This window comes from Enhydra lutris, unplaced genomic scaffold (assembly GCF_002288905.1).
Source record: "Enhydra lutris kenyoni isolate GAN:26980312 unplaced genomic scaffold, ASM228890v2 scaffoldscaffold9, whole genome shotgun sequence".
In the NCBI taxonomy this organism is placed as follows: domain Eukaryota; kingdom Metazoa; phylum Chordata; class Mammalia; order Carnivora; family Mustelidae; genus Enhydra; species Enhydra lutris.
In genome coordinates this window covers 27259423-27280881 of record NW_019154093.1, presented here as the reverse complement: position 1 = coordinate 27280881, position 21459 = coordinate 27259423, and the positions used below count along the sequence as shown (strand labels likewise).

General features: G+C 38.1%; 1 protein-coding gene across 6 annotated transcripts in view; it reads left to right on the top strand.

Moving 5' to 3' along the window:
- The window catches only part of LOC111143490 (OMA1 zinc metallopeptidase), a 97720-nt gene that overhangs the window by 60970 nt on the left and 15291 nt on the right, over positions 1-21459 (top strand). For 5 of the 6 annotated variants that reach the window (XM_022497289.1, XM_022497288.1, XM_022497290.1 and 2 more), the window contains exon 8: positions 1343-1492. The exons of the other annotated variant lie outside the window; for it this stretch is intronic. In XM_022497289.1, coding sequence (XP_022352997.1) covers positions 1343-1492 — 150 coding nt within the window. The remainder of the gene's footprint in view (positions 1-1342; positions 1493-21459) is intronic. 6 annotated transcript variants of the gene reach the window in all.

Sequence of the window (21459 nt, the reverse complement as noted above, 5' to 3'; positions counted from 1 at the left end):
ATTAAAATGCTAGAAATTTTTTTTTCATTGCAATCATTTTTATTTTTTTTTCTTGCTACCTTTTCATTTGTTTTGTTTTATTTTGTTTTTATTTTTATTTTTATTCCAGTTAACATACAGAGTTATATTTTTTCAGGTTATAATTTAGTGATTCAGCAGTTCCATACAACACCTAGTGCTCATCATGATAAATGAACTCCTTAATCCCCACCACCTATTTCACCTTTCCCCTCATCCTCCTCCCCCCTAGTTATCATCAGTTTGTTCTCTGTAGTTAAGAGTCTGTTTCTTGCTTTGTCTTTCTCTTATTTTTTTACCTTTGCTTGTTTGTTTTGTTTCTTAAATTGCACATGAGTGAAATCACATGGTATTTGTCTTTCTCTGATTTATTTTGCTGTCTAGCTCCATCTATGTCACTGCAAATGGCAAGATTCTTTTTGATGGCTCAGTAATATTCCTGTGTGTGTGTGTGTGTGTGTGTATTATACCACATCTCTTTTTTTTTTTAAGATTTTATTTATTTATTTGACAGAGAGAGATCACAAGTAGACAGAGGCAGGCAGAGAGAGAGAGGGAAGCAGGCTCCCTGCTGAGCAGAGAGCCCGATGCGGGACTCGATCCCAGGACCCTGAGATCATGACCTGAGCCGAAGGCAGCGGCTTAACCCACTGAGCCACCCAGGCGCCCATATACCACATCTTCTTTATTCATTCGTTGATCACTAGACACTTGGGCTGCTTCCGTATCTTGGCTGTTATAAGTAGTGCTGCTATAAATATAGGGGTCATATATCCATTTGAATTAGTGTTCTTCTATCTTTTGGGTAAGTACCCAGTAGTGTGATTGCAGGATTGCAGGGTAGCTCTAATTTTAATTCTTTGAAGAACCTCCATACTATTTTCCACAGTGGCTGCACCACATTGTATTCCCATCAGCGGTGCACGAGTGTTCCTTTTTCTCCAGATCCTTGCCATTACCTGTTGTTTCTTTTGTTTTTTATTTTATCCGTTCTGACAGGTATGAGGTGGTATCTCATTGTGGTTTTGATTTGCATTTCCCTGACGATGTGATGATGAACATCTTTTCGTGTGTCTGTTGGCCATTTGTGTGTGTTCTTTGATGAAATAAATCTCTGTTCATGTCTTCTGCCCATTTTTAATTGGATTATTTATTTTTTGAATATTGAGTTTTATGAGTTCTTTTTCTATTTTGGGCACTAGCCCTTTATCAGATATGTCATTTGCAAATAATGATAGAAAATATCTTTAAAACATAATGATATACATTTTTAAAAATGTTTTCATAACTAGGCTCATTTTTAAAAAATTAATTCTGGTTTTAGGCTTGTGTGGACGTCAGAGCCAGTTCGGTGTTTTGGCAGCAGATGGAATTTGCAGATCGTCTCCAGGGCCATCCCAGGTTGCCAGAATGGTTATCCACACACCCTTCTCATGGAAATCGAGCTGAGCACTTGGATAGACTCATACCTCAGGTGAGCTAACACTGTATAAGGCAAGACATTGTTTTTACTGTATCATTCATTTTTAATGTAGTTACTTCTTGTGCTTAGAGAGTTCTAGTCTAGCCTATCAGAAATTTTTATCACTATGATTATGGATTATCGGTTTTCATAGAATTTGACGAAAAAATAAAAGTCCTGCTTGTCCATAAGTCTTGGGAAATAAATTCCTGTTCAGTTTACTTTTCTTGATGATGAAAGTTTAACCTTTTTAGAATCATACCTTTTAATTTTAACTGATTTGGCGAAAGTCTAAAACTCAAAGTATGTATTTTTCAACATATTGATCATAATTTAGTCTTGGTGATTTCAGTTTTGTTAAAAAGGTTGTTAAAAATACCAGTTAATGGGGTGCCTGTGTGGCTGAGTGGGTTAAAGCCTCTGCTTTGGCTCAGGTCATGATCCCAGGGTCCTGGGGTTGAGCCCCCATATCATATCGGCTCTCTACTCAGCAGGGAGCCTACTTCCTCCATGCTCTCTCTCTCTCTGCCTGCCTCTTTGCCTACTTGTGATCTCTGCCTGTCAAATAAATAAATAAAATCTTTCAAAAAAAATACCAGTTAATGAACTGTGTTTGGCTCAATTAATTATTAATTTTGATAGTGATGCTGGAATTTGTTTTCTTAAAAAAAATCTTTTTGTATTAGTTTGCTTTTTGGTTATTTGTTTATAAGAAATGTGCTGTGTAGTGTTCGTTCTTTTTTCGTAGAATTCCTGAATGGATCAAGTTTGCAGTCAAATGCTCTACCACTGAGCTATACCCCCCTGAATGGATCAAGTTTGAAGCAGCTTTCTCACAAGTAGTTTTTACTGTCTTCTGAAAAATCTTTCGACTTAACATCATTCAAAATGTTTTCTGTAGTTACCACATCAGTACAAAATGGATGTCAGGCATCTCTAAGCCAGGCTACATCTCTCTTCTTGAATTAAATTTGCTGGTTGGTTATAAATGCAGAATATACTTTAGGAATTTAAGAATTGGTATTGGTCTGTTTGCTAAAGGATAAAAAGAGATCCAGGACTTTCAGTATGATTTAAAATTCAGTTAAGAAATACTGGGTTTCTTTTATAAGAAAGAAATGATGCTAGTAAGTATAGGGGATACAAAGAGAAATAAGACATGATTCTTGATACTTTCATACTAAGATAAGATACAAATTGATTCTTAATACAACAGGGAATATGACTTACCATAAGAAAAGTAGAAATGTGGTGGTATGCAACTTGAAGGAATAATAACTGGCATCTAGTTTGGATTGGGAAGCAATCACAAGATTCATTCATTCATTTATGTGATCAATATTTGTTGATACTCCACAAATAAGTGAAACCATATGATAATTGACTCTCTCTGCTTGACTTATTTCACTCAGCATAATCTCTTCCAGTCCCGTCCATGTTGCTACAAAAGTTGGGTATTCATCCTTTCTGATGGAAGCGTAATACTCCATACTGTATATGGACCACGTCTTCCTTATCCATTCGTCTGTTGAAGGGCATCTTGGTTCTTTCCACAGTTTGGTGACTGTGGCCATTGCTGCTATAAATATTGGGGTACAGATGGCCCTTCTTTTCACTACATCTGTATCTTTGGGGTAAATACCCAGTAGTGCAATGGCAGGGTCATAGGGAAGCTCTATTTTTAATTTCTTGAGGAATCTCCACACTGTTCTCCAAAGAGGCTGCACCAACTTGCATTCCCACCAATAGTGTAAGAGGTTTCCCCTTTCTCCACATCCTCTCCAACACATGTTGTTTCCTGTCTTGCTAATTTTGGCCATTCTAACTGGTGTAAGGTGGTATCTCAATGTAGTTTTAATTTGAATCTCCCTGATGGCTAGTGATGATGAACATTTTTTCATGTGTCTGATAGCCATTTGTATGTCTTCATTGGAGAAGTGTCTGTTCATATCTTCTGCCCATTTTTTGATATGATTATCTGTTTTGTGTGTGTTGAGTTTGAGGAGTTCTTTATCGATCCTGGATATCAACCTTTTGTCTGTACTGTGATTTGCAAATATCTTCTCCCATTCCATGGGTTGCCTCTTTGTTTTGTTGACTATTTCCTTTGCTGTGCAGAAGCTTTTGATCTTGATGAAGTCCCAAAAGTTCATTTTCGCTTTTGTTTCCTTTGCCTTTGGAGACATATCTTAAAAGAAGTTGCTGTGGCTGATATTGAAGAGGTTACTGCCTATGTTCTCCTCTAGGATTCTGATGGATTCCTGTCTTATGTTGAGGTCTTTTATCCATTTTGTGTTTATCTTTGTGTACGGTGTAAAAGAATGGTCGAGTTTCATTCTTCTACGTATAGCTGTCCAGTTTTCCCAGCACCATTTATGAAGAAACTGTCTTTTTTCCTGTTTTGTCGAAGATTATTTGACCATAGAGTTGAGGGTCCATATCTGGGCTCTCCACTCTGTTCCACTGGTCTATGTGTCTGTTTTTATTTTTTTATTTTTTATTTTTTATTATTATTTTTTCTTTTTTCTTTTTTTTAATTTTTTATAAACATATATTTTTATCCCCAGGGGTACAGGTCTGTGAATCGCCAGGTTTACACACTTCACAGCACTCACCATAGCACATAACCCTCCCCAATGTCCATAACCCCACCTCCATTCTCCCAACCCCCCTCCCCCCAGCAACCCTCAGTTTGTTTTGTGAGATTAAGAGTCACTTATGGTTTGTCTCCCTCCCAATCCCATCTTATTTCATTTATTCTTCTCCTACCCCCTTAACCCCCCATGTTGCATCTCCTCTCCCTCATATCAGGGAGATCATATGGTAGTTGTCTTTCTCTGATTGACTTATTTCGCTAAGCATGATACCCTCCAGTTCGATCCACGTCGTCGCAAATGGCAAGATTTCATTTCTTTTGATGGCTGCATAGTATTCCATTGTGTATATATACCACATCTTCTTTATCCATTCGTCTGTTGATGGACATCTAGGTTCTTTCCATAGTTTGGCTATTGTAGACATTGCTGCTATAAACATTCGGGTGCACGTGCCCCTTCGGATCACTGCGTTTGTATCTTTAGGGTAAGTACCCAGTAGTGCAATTGCTGGGTCATAGGGTAGTTCTATTTTCAACATTTTGAGGAACCTCCATGCTGTTTTCCAGAGTGGTTGCACCAGCTTGCATTCCCACCAACAGTGTAAAGAGGGTTCCCCTTTCTCCGCATCCTTGCCAGCATCTGTCATTTCCTGACTTGTTAATTTTAGCCATTCTGACTGGTGTGAGGTGATATCTCACTGTGGTTTTAATTTGTATTTCCCTGATGCCGAGTGATGTGGAGCACTTTTTCATGTGTCTGTTGGCCATCTGGATGTCTTCTTTGCAGAAATATCTGTTCATGTCTTCTCCCATTTCTTGATTGGATTATTTGTTCTTTGGGTGTTGAGTTTGCTAAGTTCTTTGTAGATTTTGGACACTAGCCCTTTATCTGATATGTCGTTTGCCAATACCTTCTCCCATTCTGTCAGTTGTCTTTTGGTTTTGTTAACTGTTTCCTTTGCTGTGCAAAAGCTTTTGATCTTGATGAAATCCCAATAGTTCATTTTTGCCCTTGCTTCCCCTGCCTTTGGTGATGTTCCTAGGAAGACGTTGCTGCGGCTGAGGTCGAAGAGGTTGCTGCCTGTGTTCTCCTCAAGGATTTTGATGGATTCCTTTCTCACATTGAGTATCTTCATCCATTTGGAGTCTATTTTGGTGTGTAGTGTAAGGAAATGGTCCAATTTCATTTTTCTGCATGTGGCTGTCCAATTTTCCCAACACCATTTATTGAAGAGGCTGTCTCTTTTCCATTGGATATTCTCTCCTGCTTTGTCGAAGATTAGTTGACCATAGAGTTGAGGGTCTATTTCTGGGCTCTCTATTCTGTTCCATTGATCTCTATGTGTCTGTTTTTGTGCCAGTACCATGCTGTCTTGATGATGACAGCTTTGTAATAGAGCTTGAAGTCCGGAATTGTGATGCCACGAACTTTGGCTTTCTTTTTCAATATTCCTTTGGCTGTTCGAGGTCTTTTCTAGTTCCATATAAATTTTAGGATTATTTGTTCCATTTCTTTGAAAAAAATGGGTGGAATTTTGATAGGGATTGCATTAAATGTGTAGATTGCTTTAGGTAGCATAGACATTTTCACAATATTTGTTCTTCCAATCCAGGAGCATGGAACATTTTTCCATTTCTTTGTGTCTTCCTCAATTTCTTTCATGAGTACTTTATAGTTTTCTGAGTATAGATTCTTAGCCTCTTTGGTTAGGTTTATTCCTAGGTATCTTACAGTTTTGGGTGCAATTGTAAATGGGATTGACTCCTTAATTTCTCTTTCTTCTGTCTTGTTGTTGGTGTAGAGAAATGCAACTGATTTCTGTGTATTGATTTTAAATCCTGACACTTTACTAAATTCCTGTACAAGTTCTAGCAGTTTTGGAGTGGAGTCTTTTGGGTTTTCCACATATAGTATCATATCATCTGCGAAGAGTGATAGTTTGACTTCTTCTTTGCCAATTTGGATGCCTTTAATTTCCTTTTGTTGTCTGATTGCTGAGGCTAGGATTGCTGATCTAGTCCTAGGCATAGGACTTCTAGTACTATGTTGAATAGCAGTGGTGATAATGGACATCCCTGCCGTGTTCCTGACCTCAGCGGAAAAGCTTTCAGTTTTTCTCCATTGAGAATGATATTTGTGGTGGGTTTTTCATAGATGGCTTTGATGATATTGAGGTATGTGCCCTCTATCCCTACACTCTGAAGAATTTTGATCAGGAAGGGATGATGTACTTTGTCAAATGCTTTTTCAGCATCTATGGAGAGTATCATATGGTTCTTGTTCTTTCTTTCATCAGTGTGTCGTATCACATTGATTGATTTGCAGATGTTGAACCAACCTTGCATCCCTGGAATAAATGCCACTCGGTCGTGGTGAATAATCCTTTTAATGTACTGTTGAATCCTATTGGCTAGTATTTTGGTGAGAATTCTTGCATCTGTGTTCATCAAGGATATTGGTCTGTAGTTCTCTTTTTTGATGGGATCCTTGTCTGGTTTTGGGATCAAGGTGATGCTGGCCTCATAAAATGAGTTTGGAAGTTTTCCTTCCATTTCTATTTTTTGGAACAGTTTCAGGAGAATAGGAATTAGTTCTTCAAATGTTTGGTAGAATTCCCCTGGGAAGCCGTGTGGCCCTGGGCTTTTGTTTGTTTGGAGATTTTTGATGACTGTTTCAATCTCCTTACTGGTTATGGGTCTGTTCAGGCTTTCTATTTCTTCCTGGTTCAGTTGTGGTAGTTTATATGTCTCTAGGAATGCATCCATTTCTTCCAGATTGTCAAATTTGTTGGCGTAGAGTTGCTCATAATATGTTCTTATAATTCTTTGTATTTCTTTGGTGTTGGTGTGATCTCTCCTCTTTCCTTCATGATTTTATTTATTTGGGTCCTTTCTCTTTTCTTTTTGATAAGTCTGGCCAGGGGTTTATCGATCTTATTAATTCTTTCAAAGAACCAGCTCCTAGTTTCGTTGATTTGTTCTATTGTTTTTTTGGTTTCTATTTCATTGATTTCTGCTCTGATCTTTATGATTTCTCTTCTCCTGTTGGGTTTAGGCTTTCTTTCTTGTTCTTTCTCCAGCTCCTTTAGGTGTAGGGTTAGGTTGTGTATTTGAGACCTTTCTTGTTTCTTGAGAAAGGCTTGTACCGCTATATATTTTCCTCTCAGGACTGCCTTTGTTGTGTCCCACAGATTCTGAACCGTTGTGTTTTCATTATCATTTGTTTCCATGAATTTTTTCAATTCTTCTTTAATTTCCTGGTTGACCCACTCATTCTTTAGAAGGATGCTGTTTAGTCTCCATGTATTTGGGTTCTTTCCAAATTTCCTCTTGTGATTGAGTTCTAGCTTCAGAGCATTGTGGTCTGAAAATACGCAGGGAATGATCCTAATCTTTTGATACCAGTTGAGACCTGATTTATGACCCAGGATGTGATCTATTCTGGAGAATGTTCCATGTGCACTAGAGAAGAATGTGTATTCTGTTGCTTTGGGATGAAATGTTCTGACTATATCTGTGATGTCCGTCTGGTCCAGTGTGTCATTTAAGGCCTTTATCTCCTTGTTGATCTTTTGCTTGGATGATCTGTCCATTTCAGTGAGGGCAGTGTTCAAGTCCCCTACTATTATTGTATTATTGTCGATGTGTTTCTTTGATTTTGTTATTAATTGGTTTATATAGTTGGCTGCCCCCACGTTAGGGGCATAGATATTTAAAATTGTTCGATCTTCTTGTTGGACAGATCCTTTGAGTATGATATAGTGTCCTTCCTCATCTCTTATTATAGTCTTTGGCTTAAAATCTAATTGATCTGATAGAAGGATTGCCACTCCTGCTTTCTTCTGATGTCCATTAGCATGGTAAATTGTTTTCCATCCCCTCACTTTACATCTGCAGGTGTCTTTGGGTGTAAAATGAGTTTCTTGTAGGCAGCATATAGATGGGTTTTGTTTTTTTTTTATCCATTCTGATACCCTGTGTCTTTGGATTGGGGCATTTAGCCCATTAACATTCAGGGTAAGTATTGAGAGATATGAATTTAGTGCCATTGTATTGCCTGTAAGGTGACTGTTACTGTATATTGTCTCTGTTTCTTTCTGATCTACTACTTTTAGGGTCTCTCTTTGCTTAGAGGACCCCTTTCAATATTTCCTGTAGAGCTGGTTTGGTGTTTGCAAATTCTTTCAGTTTTTGTTTGTCCTGGAAGCTTTTAATCTCTCCTTCTATTTTCAGTGATAGCCTAGCTGGATATAGTATTCTTGGCTGCATGCTTTTTCTCTTTTAGTGCTCTGAATATCTCATGCCAGTCCTTTCTGGCCTGCCAGGTCTCTGTGGATAAGTCTGCTGCCAATCTAATATTTTTACCATTGTATGTTACAGACTTCTTTTCCCGTGCTGCTTTCAGGATTTTCTCTTTGTCACTAAGACTTGTAAATTTTACTATTAGGTGATGGGGTAGTGGACCTATTCTTACTGATTTTGAGGGGGTTCTCTGCACCTCCTGGATTTTGATGCTTGTTCCCTTTGCCATATTAGGGAAATTCTCTCGAATAATTCTCTCCAGTATACCTTCTGCTCCCCTCTCTCTGTCTTCTTCTTCTGGAATCTCAATTATTCTAATGTTGTTTCATCTTATGGTGTCACTTATCTCTCGAATTCTCCCCTCGTGGTCCAGTAGCTTTTTGTTCCTCTTTTGCTCAGCTTCTTTATTCTCTGTCATTTGGTCTTCTGTATCGCTAATTCTTTCTTCTGCCTCATTTATCCTAGCAGTGAGAGCCTCCATTTTTTATTGTACCTCATTAATAGCTTTTTTGATTTCAACTTGGTTAGATTTTAGTTCTTTTATTTCTCCAGAAAGGGCTTTTATCTCTCCAGAGAGGGTTTCTCTAATATCTTCTTCCATGCCTTTTTCGAGCCCAGCTAGAACCTTGAGAATCGTCATTCTGAACTCTAGATCTGACATATTATCAATGTCTGTATTGATTTGGTCCCTAGCCTTCGGTACTGCCTCTTGTTCTTTTTTTTGTGGTGAATTTTTCTGCCTTGTCATTTTCTCCAGATAAGAGTAGATGAAGGAGCAAGTAAAATAGTAAAAGGGTGGCAAAGACCCCAGGATAATATGCTTTAATCAAATCAGAAGAAATCCCAAATCATGGGGTGGGAGAAAGTGGATAAAAAGAGGTTCAGAAAGAAAAAAAAAAAAAAAAGAAACAATTAAAACGAATAAAGAAAAAATATAAAAAAGAAAAAAATATATATATATATTAGATAAACTAGTTAAAAAACGTTAAAAAAGAAATGGGTAAAAGTTAAGAAAAATTTAGCAGAAGAAGAGAAAAAAAAATTGAAAAAGAAAAAAAAAATTAACTGCAAGACTAAAGAATCATGGGGAGAAAGCCATGAGTTCCGTGCTTTGCTTTCTCCTCATTTGAAATTCCACTGCTCTCCTTGGTATTGAAACTGCACTCCGTGGTAGGTGAACTTGGTCCTGGCTGGATTTCTTGTTGATCTTCTGGGGGAGGGGCCTGTTGTAGTGATTCTCAAGTGTCTTTGCCCCAGGCGGAATTGCACCACCCTTACCAGGGGCCGGGCTGAGTAATCCACTCGGGTTTGCTTTCGGGAGCTTTTGTTCCCTGAGCGCTTTCTGCCCTCCGTAGAGTTCCGGAGGACGGGAATGAAAATGGCGGCCTCCCAGTCTCCGGCCCGGAGGAGCCGAGAGCCTGGGGCCCCACTCCTCAGTGCGCCCTCAGAGAACAGCGCCCAATTACTCCCGTCACCCTGGCCTTCGGCCGTGCTCCGAGCTGACCGAGCCTGCGACCAGTTCAAGGTAACCCCGAGCTGAGAGCTCACTCCTTGGCTCTGTTTCTGTAGCCGGCTTCCCCGTTCTAATACCTGCAAGCTCTGTGACACTCAGACATCCCCAATCCTTCTGTGACCCTGATGGACCTGAGGCCGTGCTGACCCCGCATGGGCTTCACCCGGTTAAGCCTCTGGAGTGATGTCCCTCAGCGGAACAGACTTTTAAAAGTCCTGATTTTGTGCTCCGTTGCTCTGCCGCTTGCCGGGAGCCAGCCCCTCCGCCCACAGTCTATCTTCCCGTCGCTTTGGATTCACTTCTCTGCCAGTCCTACCTTTCAGAAAGTGGTTGGTTTTCTGTTTCTCGAATTGCTGTTCTTCTTCTCTTCGATCTCCCGTTGGATTTGTAGGTGTTTGCAATCTTTAGATAGCTATCTAGCTGATCTCCTGCTACCTGAAGTAGTCTCAGCCTGCTACTTCTCCTCCATCTTGACTCCTCTATGTGTCTGTTTTTATGCCAGTACCATGCTGTCTTGGTGATCACAGCTTTGTAGTAAAGCTTGAAATCAGGTAATGTGATGCTGCCAGTTTTATTTTTGTTTTTCAACATTTCCTTAGCGATTCAGGGTCTCTTCTGATTCCATACAAATTTTAGGATTATTTTCTCCAGCTCTTTGAAAAATACCAGTGGAATTTTGATCGTAATGGCATTAAAAGTATAGATTGCTCTAGGCAGTATAGACATTTTAACAAATAACATGGAGGACATGGGGAGATGGAGAGTAGAAGGGAGTTGAGGGAAATTGGAAGGGGAGGTGAACCATGAGTGACTATAGACTCTGAAAAACAACCTGAGGGTTTTGAAGGGGTAGGGGAACCAGGTGGTGGGTATTAGGGAGGGCAGGGATTGCATAGAGCACTGGGTGTGGTGAAAAAACGAATACTGGGGCACCGGGGTGGCTCAGTGGGTTAAAGCCTCTGCCTTCGGCTCAGGTCATGATCCCAGAGTCCTGGGATCGAGCCCCACATCTGGCTCTCTGCTCCACAGGGAGCCTGCTTCCTCCTCTCTCTCTCTGCCTACCTGTGATCTCTCTCTGTTAGATAAATAAATAAAATCTTTAAAAACAAACAAACAAAAAACAGTGAATACTGTTAACGCTGAAAAGAAATAAAAAATAAAAAAAATATATAAAAAATATATATACACTGATATATTGTATACTCATCTCTAATCTGCTATTATGTGTTCTGTAGCCAGGGAGTGAGTGAGGACAAAACAAAACAGTCTTTGTTTCTTGGAGCAAACATTTTCATTAGGTAATTCAATAATAAACAAACATATAGTATGTCCAGCGGTGATATGCATGAGGGGGAAATATAAAGCAGGTTAAAGGTAGTAAAGAGGGCTGGGAAGCAGAGAAGATTTACTGGTCTGTGTTCATGGGCCAAAGAGAGGGCCCCACTGAGTAGAACCTGGAAAATCCCTGGAGCAAATCCTGTGACTATATGGAGGGAGTCTCTTAGGCTGAGGAAGTAGCAAGTGTATGGGACCTAAAGTGAGAGTAAGTTTGGTGTGTTCAAGGAATAGCCAGGAAGACATGGCAGCTGAATGGAATAAGGAAGGTGGGGAAAATGGTTGAGATGTAGAGGGACAAGACCATGAAGGGTCTTCTAAACCATTGTAAGGACTTTTATTTCAAGTGACGAGGGAAGCTAGTAGAAGATTTTCAGCAGAGGAGTGAGTTGACCTGACTCATGTGTTTTATAGTGATCACTGGGGCTCCTGTGTGGAAAGTGCAATGTAATGGGACAATGGTGGAATCAGGGAGACGATTTAGGAAGCTCTTGCAATAATCCTAGTAAGACATTATGGAGGCAGAAGAGAGTAAGAGAAGTGGTCACATTTTGGATATATTTTGAAAGGAATGATGACAGAATTTATTGACAGCTTGGGCATGCTTTGTATCTTTCATGAGCATTGGAGATGGCCACACATGGGTTCTTTTTTTTTTTTTTTTTTTTTTAAAGATTTTATTTATTTATTTGACAGAGAGAGATCACAAGTAGAGAGGCAGGCAGAGAGAGAGGGGGAAGCAGGCTCCCTACTGAGCAGAGAGAACGTGATGCGGGGCTCGATCCCAGGACCCTGAGATCATGACCTGAGCTGAAGGCAGAGGCTTTAACCCACTGAGCCACCCAGGAGCCCCCACACATGGGTTCTTAAGACCTTTCCTAAATATATTTCATTTATGCTCCTAATTCAGAGAGAAAAAAATTTTAGAAAGATATAGCAGTGAAATTTACTTGATATAATAGATAGTAATCATTCATCTTAAAAGGGCAACATAAGATTGGGATCATATGTGTTTCATTAGTAAGTGATGTGTACTGAAGCTCACTGGTTCTGAGAGTCTTCTCAGTGATACCCACAACCCAGGGACCTTGTACTACCCTGGGAAGTTTAGCCTATTTCTAAAGACATAATAATCACATGGTTTTCTTTTAGAATCCCCTTCCTTTGCATTTTTGCTCAGTGAAATTCTAAAAATACATGGCTTGCTTAAACTGAATAATGAATTCTAGCCAACTTTCATCTGAAGCATGTTGTAAATTCTGTAAAAAAATGTGCTTTAGCGAAGTCTTTAAAATAATAATGAATTGATTAGTGTGTATGAGGAAAAGTGGTTGGAGAAACAAATATGTTATTTGGGAACCAATGATGAAAAACACTGGGAGATTTTTTTTTTCTTCTAAAAATAAACTACCCTAGTTCAGAAACTTAATTTGAAAACCTCATATAATTTCTTATATTTCCCCCCCAAGTGATTAAATTCAATTTGAAAGTAATAAAACTCTACTACAATATTGGGAATAATTCAGCGGTTGAAGTGAAGCTGATAGTGCAAGAGTATACTGTTAATTAGAATACATGGTCATAATTCAGAGATTGGAATTCCCTACCATTGTAAGTCTAATTTCTATAATGAAACAAAGTGATTCCTCAGGCAATTTATAGAATTATATGAGTCTATAGACTACTGCTAAGGACTACTTTTTTTGTTGTTGTAGTTAAGATTTATTTAAGGGATTTCTTTTGCTTTTGTATGTTTGTTTTTTTAACTTACGTGAGTACAGTGTTACATTCTACCTATAAAGCTCCTGTCCTTTGACATTCCTGACAGTATGCTTGAGTGATGTACGTCTCAAAGGTAGTTGGAAATACAGCACCAGAACACAGAAAAATCTAGGCAAGAGATGAGGATTTCAGAATCACCTGAAAAATGTGATAGTTGAAGCAGGGTAGATGAGTTCACTTAGGAAGTAAACAGAAAAAGATCCTGGGCAGAGTTAACAGTATTATAGTAGGTTACCTATTTGACTGGTAGGAAGAAGATTGAGCCTGTAATAAATCAGATTTATAGGAGGAGAAAAGATCAAGAAAATCAGGAAAGTAAGATTCTTTGGTTCTATGAAAACACAAATGTTGATAATTTTTTATTTTTTTAAAACTAACTTATTGAGGATGGTATATTTTTTATTTCTTACTGGATTCCCTGAATATCATCAAAGAAATGTATTATTTCCTACCATAGCATATCAAGATTGAAGATATTTTAAATCTATACTTTGTGCATTTGACAAATACTTATTGATTATTTGTTAATGCCAGACCATAGGTGTTATAAGTGTTGTGAGCAAAATACACAGAAATCCCTGCCCTCATGAAGCTTATGCAGTAAAGGGAGACAGACAATAAATAACATTAATTAGTAATGTATAGACTAGATCACTGATATATTGTATACTAGTCAGTAATGAGTGTTAAGAGGAAAATAAAAGAAGAACAAATGTATTAGTCACCTTGGGCTGCCATAGCAAAATACTAGAGACTGGGTGACTTAAGCAACAGAAATTTATTTCTTCACAGTTCTGAAGGGTAGAAGTCTAAGATCAAGGTTCTGACTTAAGCAATAGCAATTAATTTTTTCAGAATTCTTAAGGCTGGAAGTCCAGTAGTTTCCTGGCAGATTCAGTTTCTGGTGAGGTCTTTCTGGCTTGCAGATGGCTGCCTTCTAGAGCATTGTGTCCTCACCTGGTGGAGAGAGTGAGTGTATTGGTGTCTCTTCTTTTTCTTGTAAGGGGATGTTAATCCCTCATGAAGGCTCCCGACCTCATCTAAACCTAGATTACCTCCCAAAACCCCATCTCTAAATAATCTCTAATAATCTCTAAATAATCACATTAGAGGTTAAGGCTTCAACATAAGAATCTGGGGTGGGGGCAGCCAGTCTATAGTGAATAGGTAATATGTGAGCAGAGGTGGTCGAGGTCCTGGAATAGCTGTTTGAAATGGGGTTAGTCAGAGAAGGTTTCACTGAGAAGATGGTATTTAAAGGAAGAAATGAAATAAATGAAAGAATGAGCCATGTGGCTTCCTAGGCTAACACGCTTCCAGGTAAAAGAAATAGTAAGTAGCAGGCTCTGAGGTAGGATTGAGCCTGGTGTATTTGAGGGACAAGGACACCAGTGTGGCTGGATGGGGTAAACAAGGGAAAGTGGAGAGGATGGATTTTGAAACCAGTGTAAGGACTTTGGCTTTTGCTTACAGATGGGACACCAGTGGAAAGTTTTAAGCAGAGAACTAGAGGAGTAACAGGATTGACTTATGTTTGGAAAGAATGTGATAAATAGCTCTTACAAAGCACTAAAATCATATTGTTTTAAGTATTTTAATATAGTATGTCATTCAGAATATAGACTGATTTCCTTGTTTTGTTTTGCTTTTAAGATTTTATTTATTTATTTGACAGAGAGAGAGATCACAAGTAGGCAGAGAGGCAGGCAGAGGGAGAGGGGATAGCAGGCTTCCTATTGAGCAGAAAGCCCAATGTGGGGCTCCATCCCAGGACCCTGAGATCATGACCTGAGCTGAAGGCAGAGGCTTAACCCACTGAGCCACCCAGGTACCCCTTGTTTTGCTTTTAAAAATCAAGAAAATGCCCCCAAGTTAGAAAAAAAATGTATCTTTGCTATTTTTTAATGTGTATTCTGCAATGAAGCATGTATAAATGCCTAAATATAATCCTGTATTCCACCAGCATTTAAAAATGATAAATATAGGGTTATAGTATTAATAATATTTATAGTTAATAAGATGATATGCTATAATTTTATTTACTTGAAATAATCAGTTAAATTTAGGAAACAAATATTCCACACATTTTGGTTACCATAACAACTTGGGTGAAAAATTGAAGAACAGATGTTAAATCAACCTGTTGATGTTTAATGGTATGACAGTTTTAAAATTATACTTAACACTGTTCAGATTTTAAATTTATGTGTAACATAAGTTGTCCTTGAAAGAGATCCCTTATTTAACTTTCTTTCTATAAAGATTGTTATAAAATATGGATGAATAGATGTGAATAAAGGAAATGGTATGATAACCCAGGATAGAAATTTACTTGAAAGATTTATTGTACAATGGAAAGGATTCAGACTGAATTTTTTATTTTCTGTTTCTCTCACTGACTTACTCTCTGCCATCTGGGGGAAGGATATGGAGAATGTTAGAATGTCTAGGAAAAACATTTAATTTGGCCTTACTTTTTTTTTTTTAAGATTTTATTTATTTATTTGTCAGAGAGAGAGAGAGGGAGAGAGAGCAAGCACAGGCAGACAGAATGGCAGGCAGAGGCAGAGGGAGAAGCAGGCTCCCTGATGAGCAAGGAGCCCGATGTGGGACTCGATCCCAGGATGCTGGGATCATGACCTGAGCCGAAGGCAGCTGCTTAACCAACTGAGCCACCCAGGCGTCCCTAATTTGGCCTTACTTTTGTTTAGGGTTATGTTATAATAATTTTGAGTAGGATTTATTTTTTAATGACTCTTAGAACTTTCAATGTCAGCCTTATTTGTAAACTGTTTTTTAAATCTTGGTGTTCACATTTACAGCATTCAGTTTTTATAGATACTGGCAGGCTGTAAATGCATTCATTTTAATCTCATTTTATCTTGAATTCTTTAAACTTTCAGGAATCTGGGGGTTGAGATCTTATAAATCATTCCCATGCATTTATAATTGGACAAAGTAAATGCATAAATCATTAATATTATAAATCTCATGAGTAGAAAATATGAGTGTTTAACATTGAAGTGAAATGTTGTTGGCCAGTGTACACAAACATACACTGTTCACCTTACAGAATTTCATTTTGTCTGACATGGACAGTGTTGAGGAAAAGGCAAATATCATAGCAGCTACTGTAATTGAATTGGCCTCTGAATCATATAAAGCCAGGAAGCCTGACAGTAACATTGTCTAAAACCTTAAAAAAATATTATGGTTCATGGGATGTGTATCTACTTGAGGCTGAAGTGAATGGGCTATTAGAAAAAATTACTTTTAGGGGGAAAGAAAAGTATGATATTTTTAGAAAAATGTGTTAAAAAAATGGAGGTGATTTTTTTTCTTGAAATGACTTGGTTTCTACTTTCGAAGGAAGCTTTTAATCTAATTATGAAGCTTCTCTGGCCACTAAGTTTTTTTCTCCTTTTTTTCTCTTTTTTTTAAACATAATTATTGTGGCTTATTTTTTATGAAAAAGTAATTGCTGTTTTACTTGATATGTAGTACCTAGAAGAATCCTGATGTGTACCAGCAGTTTTTTCATAAATACTTCAGTTGTTATCAGGAATAAATACAGCCATTTCATAATATATTGCTCTTCTATGTCAGGAGTGGTTGATTATAAAATTTATTTGAAAATTTTTTCATATTTATCATTCTAGAGGAAGATTGACATGTGTCAAGGTGGTCTTAATTTTTAAATTTTTTGTATTTATTAAAATTTTTAGTTATTCAAATAATTAACTTTTTTTAGACCACTTCAAAAACTAGTCAGATTCCAATTCCCATTGCAGGCCTCGTGGCGCAACGGTAGCGCGTCTGACTCCAATTCCCATTGCAGTTTATGAAAGGAAATGAAATGAATTAGAGGGAAAACATTTTTAGAGGTAAAATCATGACTTCCACAAATGTAAGATGAACAATATCTGAGATTTTCTTTAACTTATTATTACTGAGAGAGCCAGTAATATGTTAGAGCTGCTCTCCGGAAAATTTCAGAACCATAGGTACATAGACAATCAGGAATGCTGAACTGACTTTACAGACAGATGCAAAACTGATCTCTTCATGAGGCAATGATCAATTGCATTCCACCAGACAGTTTGCCTACATTCCTACAGACATGTAGTATTTGTATTGTCATTAGTTTTCTACAGATTATGGAGTTGTAAAACAGCTCTAAAGCCTTGAAAGGCAGAGGTGACACTCAAGGATGCACTTGATAGGATATCCAGTGTTCTTTTTCGCCCACTTCAAAGTTTTTCACAATTTCTTCTGTTTTTATTTTCTATGGTCATCCATTTGCCTTTCAAGTAAAGACACTAAATCAAATGATCGGTCAGGCTAATATATAAACAGAAGTTTTTGTTTTGTTGTTTGTAAGTAGCCACATAGCCATTATCCTTATTGTATTTCTTTTCTGTCTCTTAAAGTAACTACTATTCTCATTCATTCATGTTAAATTTGTTTCTAATGAGATTTTGATTGATGTTATTGATGTTAAAATCCTAGGCTTTTTTTTTTCTTTTTATTGTATATGCTTGCCTACGGAAATAAGGGAGAGAGCTTGAAGTGGGGTATAGAGGGATTGGTTTCATTTTTTAGGATGTTGGGGAGAAAACATTTTTATATACCTTCAAAGGTTCTTCTGGCTGATCTAAATTAAATTGACATGAAATAAATTAACAGGAGAAAAACGAGTTTAATTTTGTAAATATGGGAACCCCGCATACTTGAGAGGTTCAAAGACAGGTAAAGTGAAGTATATTTGCCATTGTGTGCTAAGGAATGGGATAAGGCCCTATGGCTTCAGAGGGGTGGAGAGCAAGTCACAGGGCAATAAGAGGAAGAACAGATACTTGGTAAGGAGATGTTTGCCCTTTCATACAGATGGGTCACTGAGATAAAATTTGTTTCTGGTAATAACTCTTATTCTGGGGAAGACCCCCCCCCCCAGTTAATATTCTTCTAAAGGTAGTTAGGAGAGGAGCAAAATCTTCTCTTGAGTACACAGGGTTTTATTGCCTTCAACTCAAAATAGTCCACATGCCAAAATGGCACATTTTAGGGAAACTTTTTCTGCACTCCTTCAAGGAAAAACATTTAAACCTTTGATGAGTTATTTCAAACTAAAGTTATAGATATAAAATCAAGAATGAGGGCACAGAAATGCAGAAATGACAAGACAATGGAGGATAGGGAGTAAAAACAAACATCTTTAAAAGAATTTTTATTATAAATCTTAAAAACACATGTAAAGATAGAGAATAATTTGAATAATGTAATGAATCCCCATTTTCCACTCACATTCATTAGTATCAACCTTTTTGTACATTTGCTTCATTTGAATCTTCTCTTATTTTTTCCCATTTGTATTTTAATGTAAATGCAGACAAGAGGGCTTTCTCCCCAGTTACGCCAATATGATGTATTTTAGAAAGTGTACCATTTTCATCCACAATTATACTATTATTCCTAAGAAAATTTACAGTAATCCCTTATTAAAAATTAATATCATATCCTGCCCATTTGCAGAGTTCTCTGTCTCAAAATATAATTTTCCCATTGGTTTATTCAAATCCTGATCTATCAAATCTATGTGTTGCATTTGCTTATTTTGTCCCTAGTCTCTTTGACTTCAGAACAGTGCCCCCTCCCTTTTGTTTTGTTTTTAAACATGCCATTGACTTGAATAAATCTAGCCTCACATTCTAGATTTATGTGATTGCTTTTTTATGATATCATCTAAATTGTGTAAAAAAACAAAAATCAACTGAGTAAATTTAAAGACTAAATTGGTTTTATTCTGCAGTTCATGAATTGGGCAGCATCCTTCTAGCAATAGAAAGGAATTCCAAAAAATTGAATAAAATGGGAGATTTTTGTAAGCAGAAAGGGGCTGGGACAGGGAAAGAGGAGTTACCTCATCTTTCTTTGCGTGACTGAAGGGGGTCTGTCCAGCAGATTACTGCGCTAAATGCTAACAGGGAAATTCCATATTTACTGGTTTAAGATTCCATTCTGGAAGTAGTTGAAACTGCAGTTAGGTTCGCTGTTAAGTCTTGGTTTGGTGATGTGGGGCTTACCCCAAACGAGTCTGTTTTGGGCCTATTATCTCTCTCTCTCTCTCTCTCTCTCTCTCTCTCTTTTTTAAACACTTGTTTCTCTGTATACCTGTAAACAGAAGTTAAATTTTGGCAAGAATATTTTATAGGCAGTGCATCTGTGCTTCATATTGTTTCACATCAGGATTCTCTTGATCTGGCTGCTCCACATTTAGTGATGCTTTATTTGATCAGGGGTTTGGATGATGATGGCCTGAGCCTTCCTTTGTCAACATGGTTCTCCCTCATCTGCCCAGCAAGTGATTGCAGGGTAAGGATTTAGCACTCGGTAAATATCCAGTTTTTCAGCAGCCTGGGAAATTTTTTGTTTGTTTGTTTAATTTTTTTTTAAGATTTTATTTATTTATTTGACAGACAGAGATCACAAGTAGGCAGAGAGGCAGGCAGAGAGAGAGGAAGAAGCAGGCTCCCTGCGGAGCAGAGAGCCCAATGCAGGACTCAATCCCAGGACCCTGAGATCATGACCTGAGCCAAAGGCAGGTGCTTAACCCACTGAGCCACCCAGGCGCCCCTTTTTTAACTTTTTTTTTAAATTTTTTATAAACATATAATGTATTTTTATCCCCAGGGGTACAGGTCTGTGAATTGCCAAGTTTACAAACTTCACAGCACTCACCATAGCACATAACCCTCCCCAATGTCCAGAACCCCACCCCCCACTCCCAACTCCCCTCCCCCCAGCAACCCTCAGTTTGTTTTGTGAGATTAAGAGTCACTTATGGTTTGTCTCCCTTCCGGTCCCATCTTGTTTCATTTATTCTTCTCCTACCTCCCTAACTCCCATCTCCACTTGCTGCATCTCCACTTCCTCATATCAGGGAAATCATATGGTAGTTGTCTTTTTCCGATTGACTTATTTCACTAAGCATGATACACTCCAGTTCGATCCACGTCGTCGCAAATGGCAAGATTTCATTTCTTTTGATGGCTGCATAGTATTCCATTGTGTATATATACCACATCTTCTTTATCCATTCATCTGTTGATGGACATCTAGGTTCTTTCCATAGTTTGGCTATTGTAGACATTGCTGCTATAAACATTCGGGTGCACGTGCCCCTTCGGATCACTGCGTTTGTATCTTTAGGGTAAGTACCCAGTAGTGCAATTGCTGGGTCATAGGGTAGTTCTATTTTCAACATTTTGAGGAAACTCCATGCTGTTTTCCAGAGTGGTTGCACCGGCTTGCATTCCCACCAACAGTGTAAGGAGGGTTCCCCTTTCTCCGCATCCTCGCCAGCATCTGTCATTTCCTGACTTGTTAATTTTAGCCATTCTGACTGGTGTGAGGTGATATCTCACTGTGGTTTTAATTTGTATTTCCCTGATGCCGAGTGATGTGGAGCACTTTTTCATGTGTCTGTTGGCCATCTGGATGTCTTCTTTGCAGAAATATCTGTTCATGTCTTCTCCCATTTCTTGATTGGATTATTTGTTCTTTGGGTGTTGAGTTTGCTAAGTTCTTTGTAGATTTTGGACACTAGCCCTTTATCTGATATGTCGTTTGCCAATACCTTCTCCCATTCTGTCAGTTGTCTTTTGGTTTTGTTAACTGTTTCCTTTGCTGTGCAAAAGCTTTTGATCTTGATGAAATCCCAATAGTTCATTTTTGCCCTTGCTTCCCCTGCCTTTGGCGATGTTCCTAGGAAGATGTTGCTGCGGCTGAGGTCGAAGAGGTTGCTGCCTGTGTTCTCCTCAAGGATTTTGATGGATTCCTTTCTCACATTGAGTATCTTCATCCATTTGGAGTCTATTTTGGTGTGTAGTGTAAGGAAATGGTCCAATTTCATTTTTCTGCATGTGGCTGTCCAATTTTCCCAACACCATTTATTGAAGAGGCTGTCTCTTTTCCATTGGATATTCTCTCCTGCTTTGTCGAAGATTAGTTGACCATAGAGTTGAGGGTCTATTTCTGGGCTCTCTATTCTGTTCCATTGATCTCTATGTGTCTGTTTTTGTGCCAGTACCATGCTGTCTTGATGATGACAGCTTTGTAATAGAGCTTGAAGTCCGGAATTGTGATGCCACGAACTTTGGCTTTCTTTTTCAATATTCCTTTGGCTGTTCGAGGTCTTTTCTAGTTCCATATAAATTTTAGGATTATTTGTTCCATTTCTTTGAAAAAAATGGGTGGAATTTTGATAGGGATTGCATTAAATGTGTAGATTGCTTTAGGTAGCATAGACATTTTCACAATATTTGTTCTTCCAATCCAGGAGCATGGAACATTTTTCCATTTCTTTGTGTCTTCCTCAATTTCTTTCATGAGTACTTTATAGTTTTCTGAGTATAGATTCTTAGTCTCTTTGGTTAGGTTTATTCCTAGGTA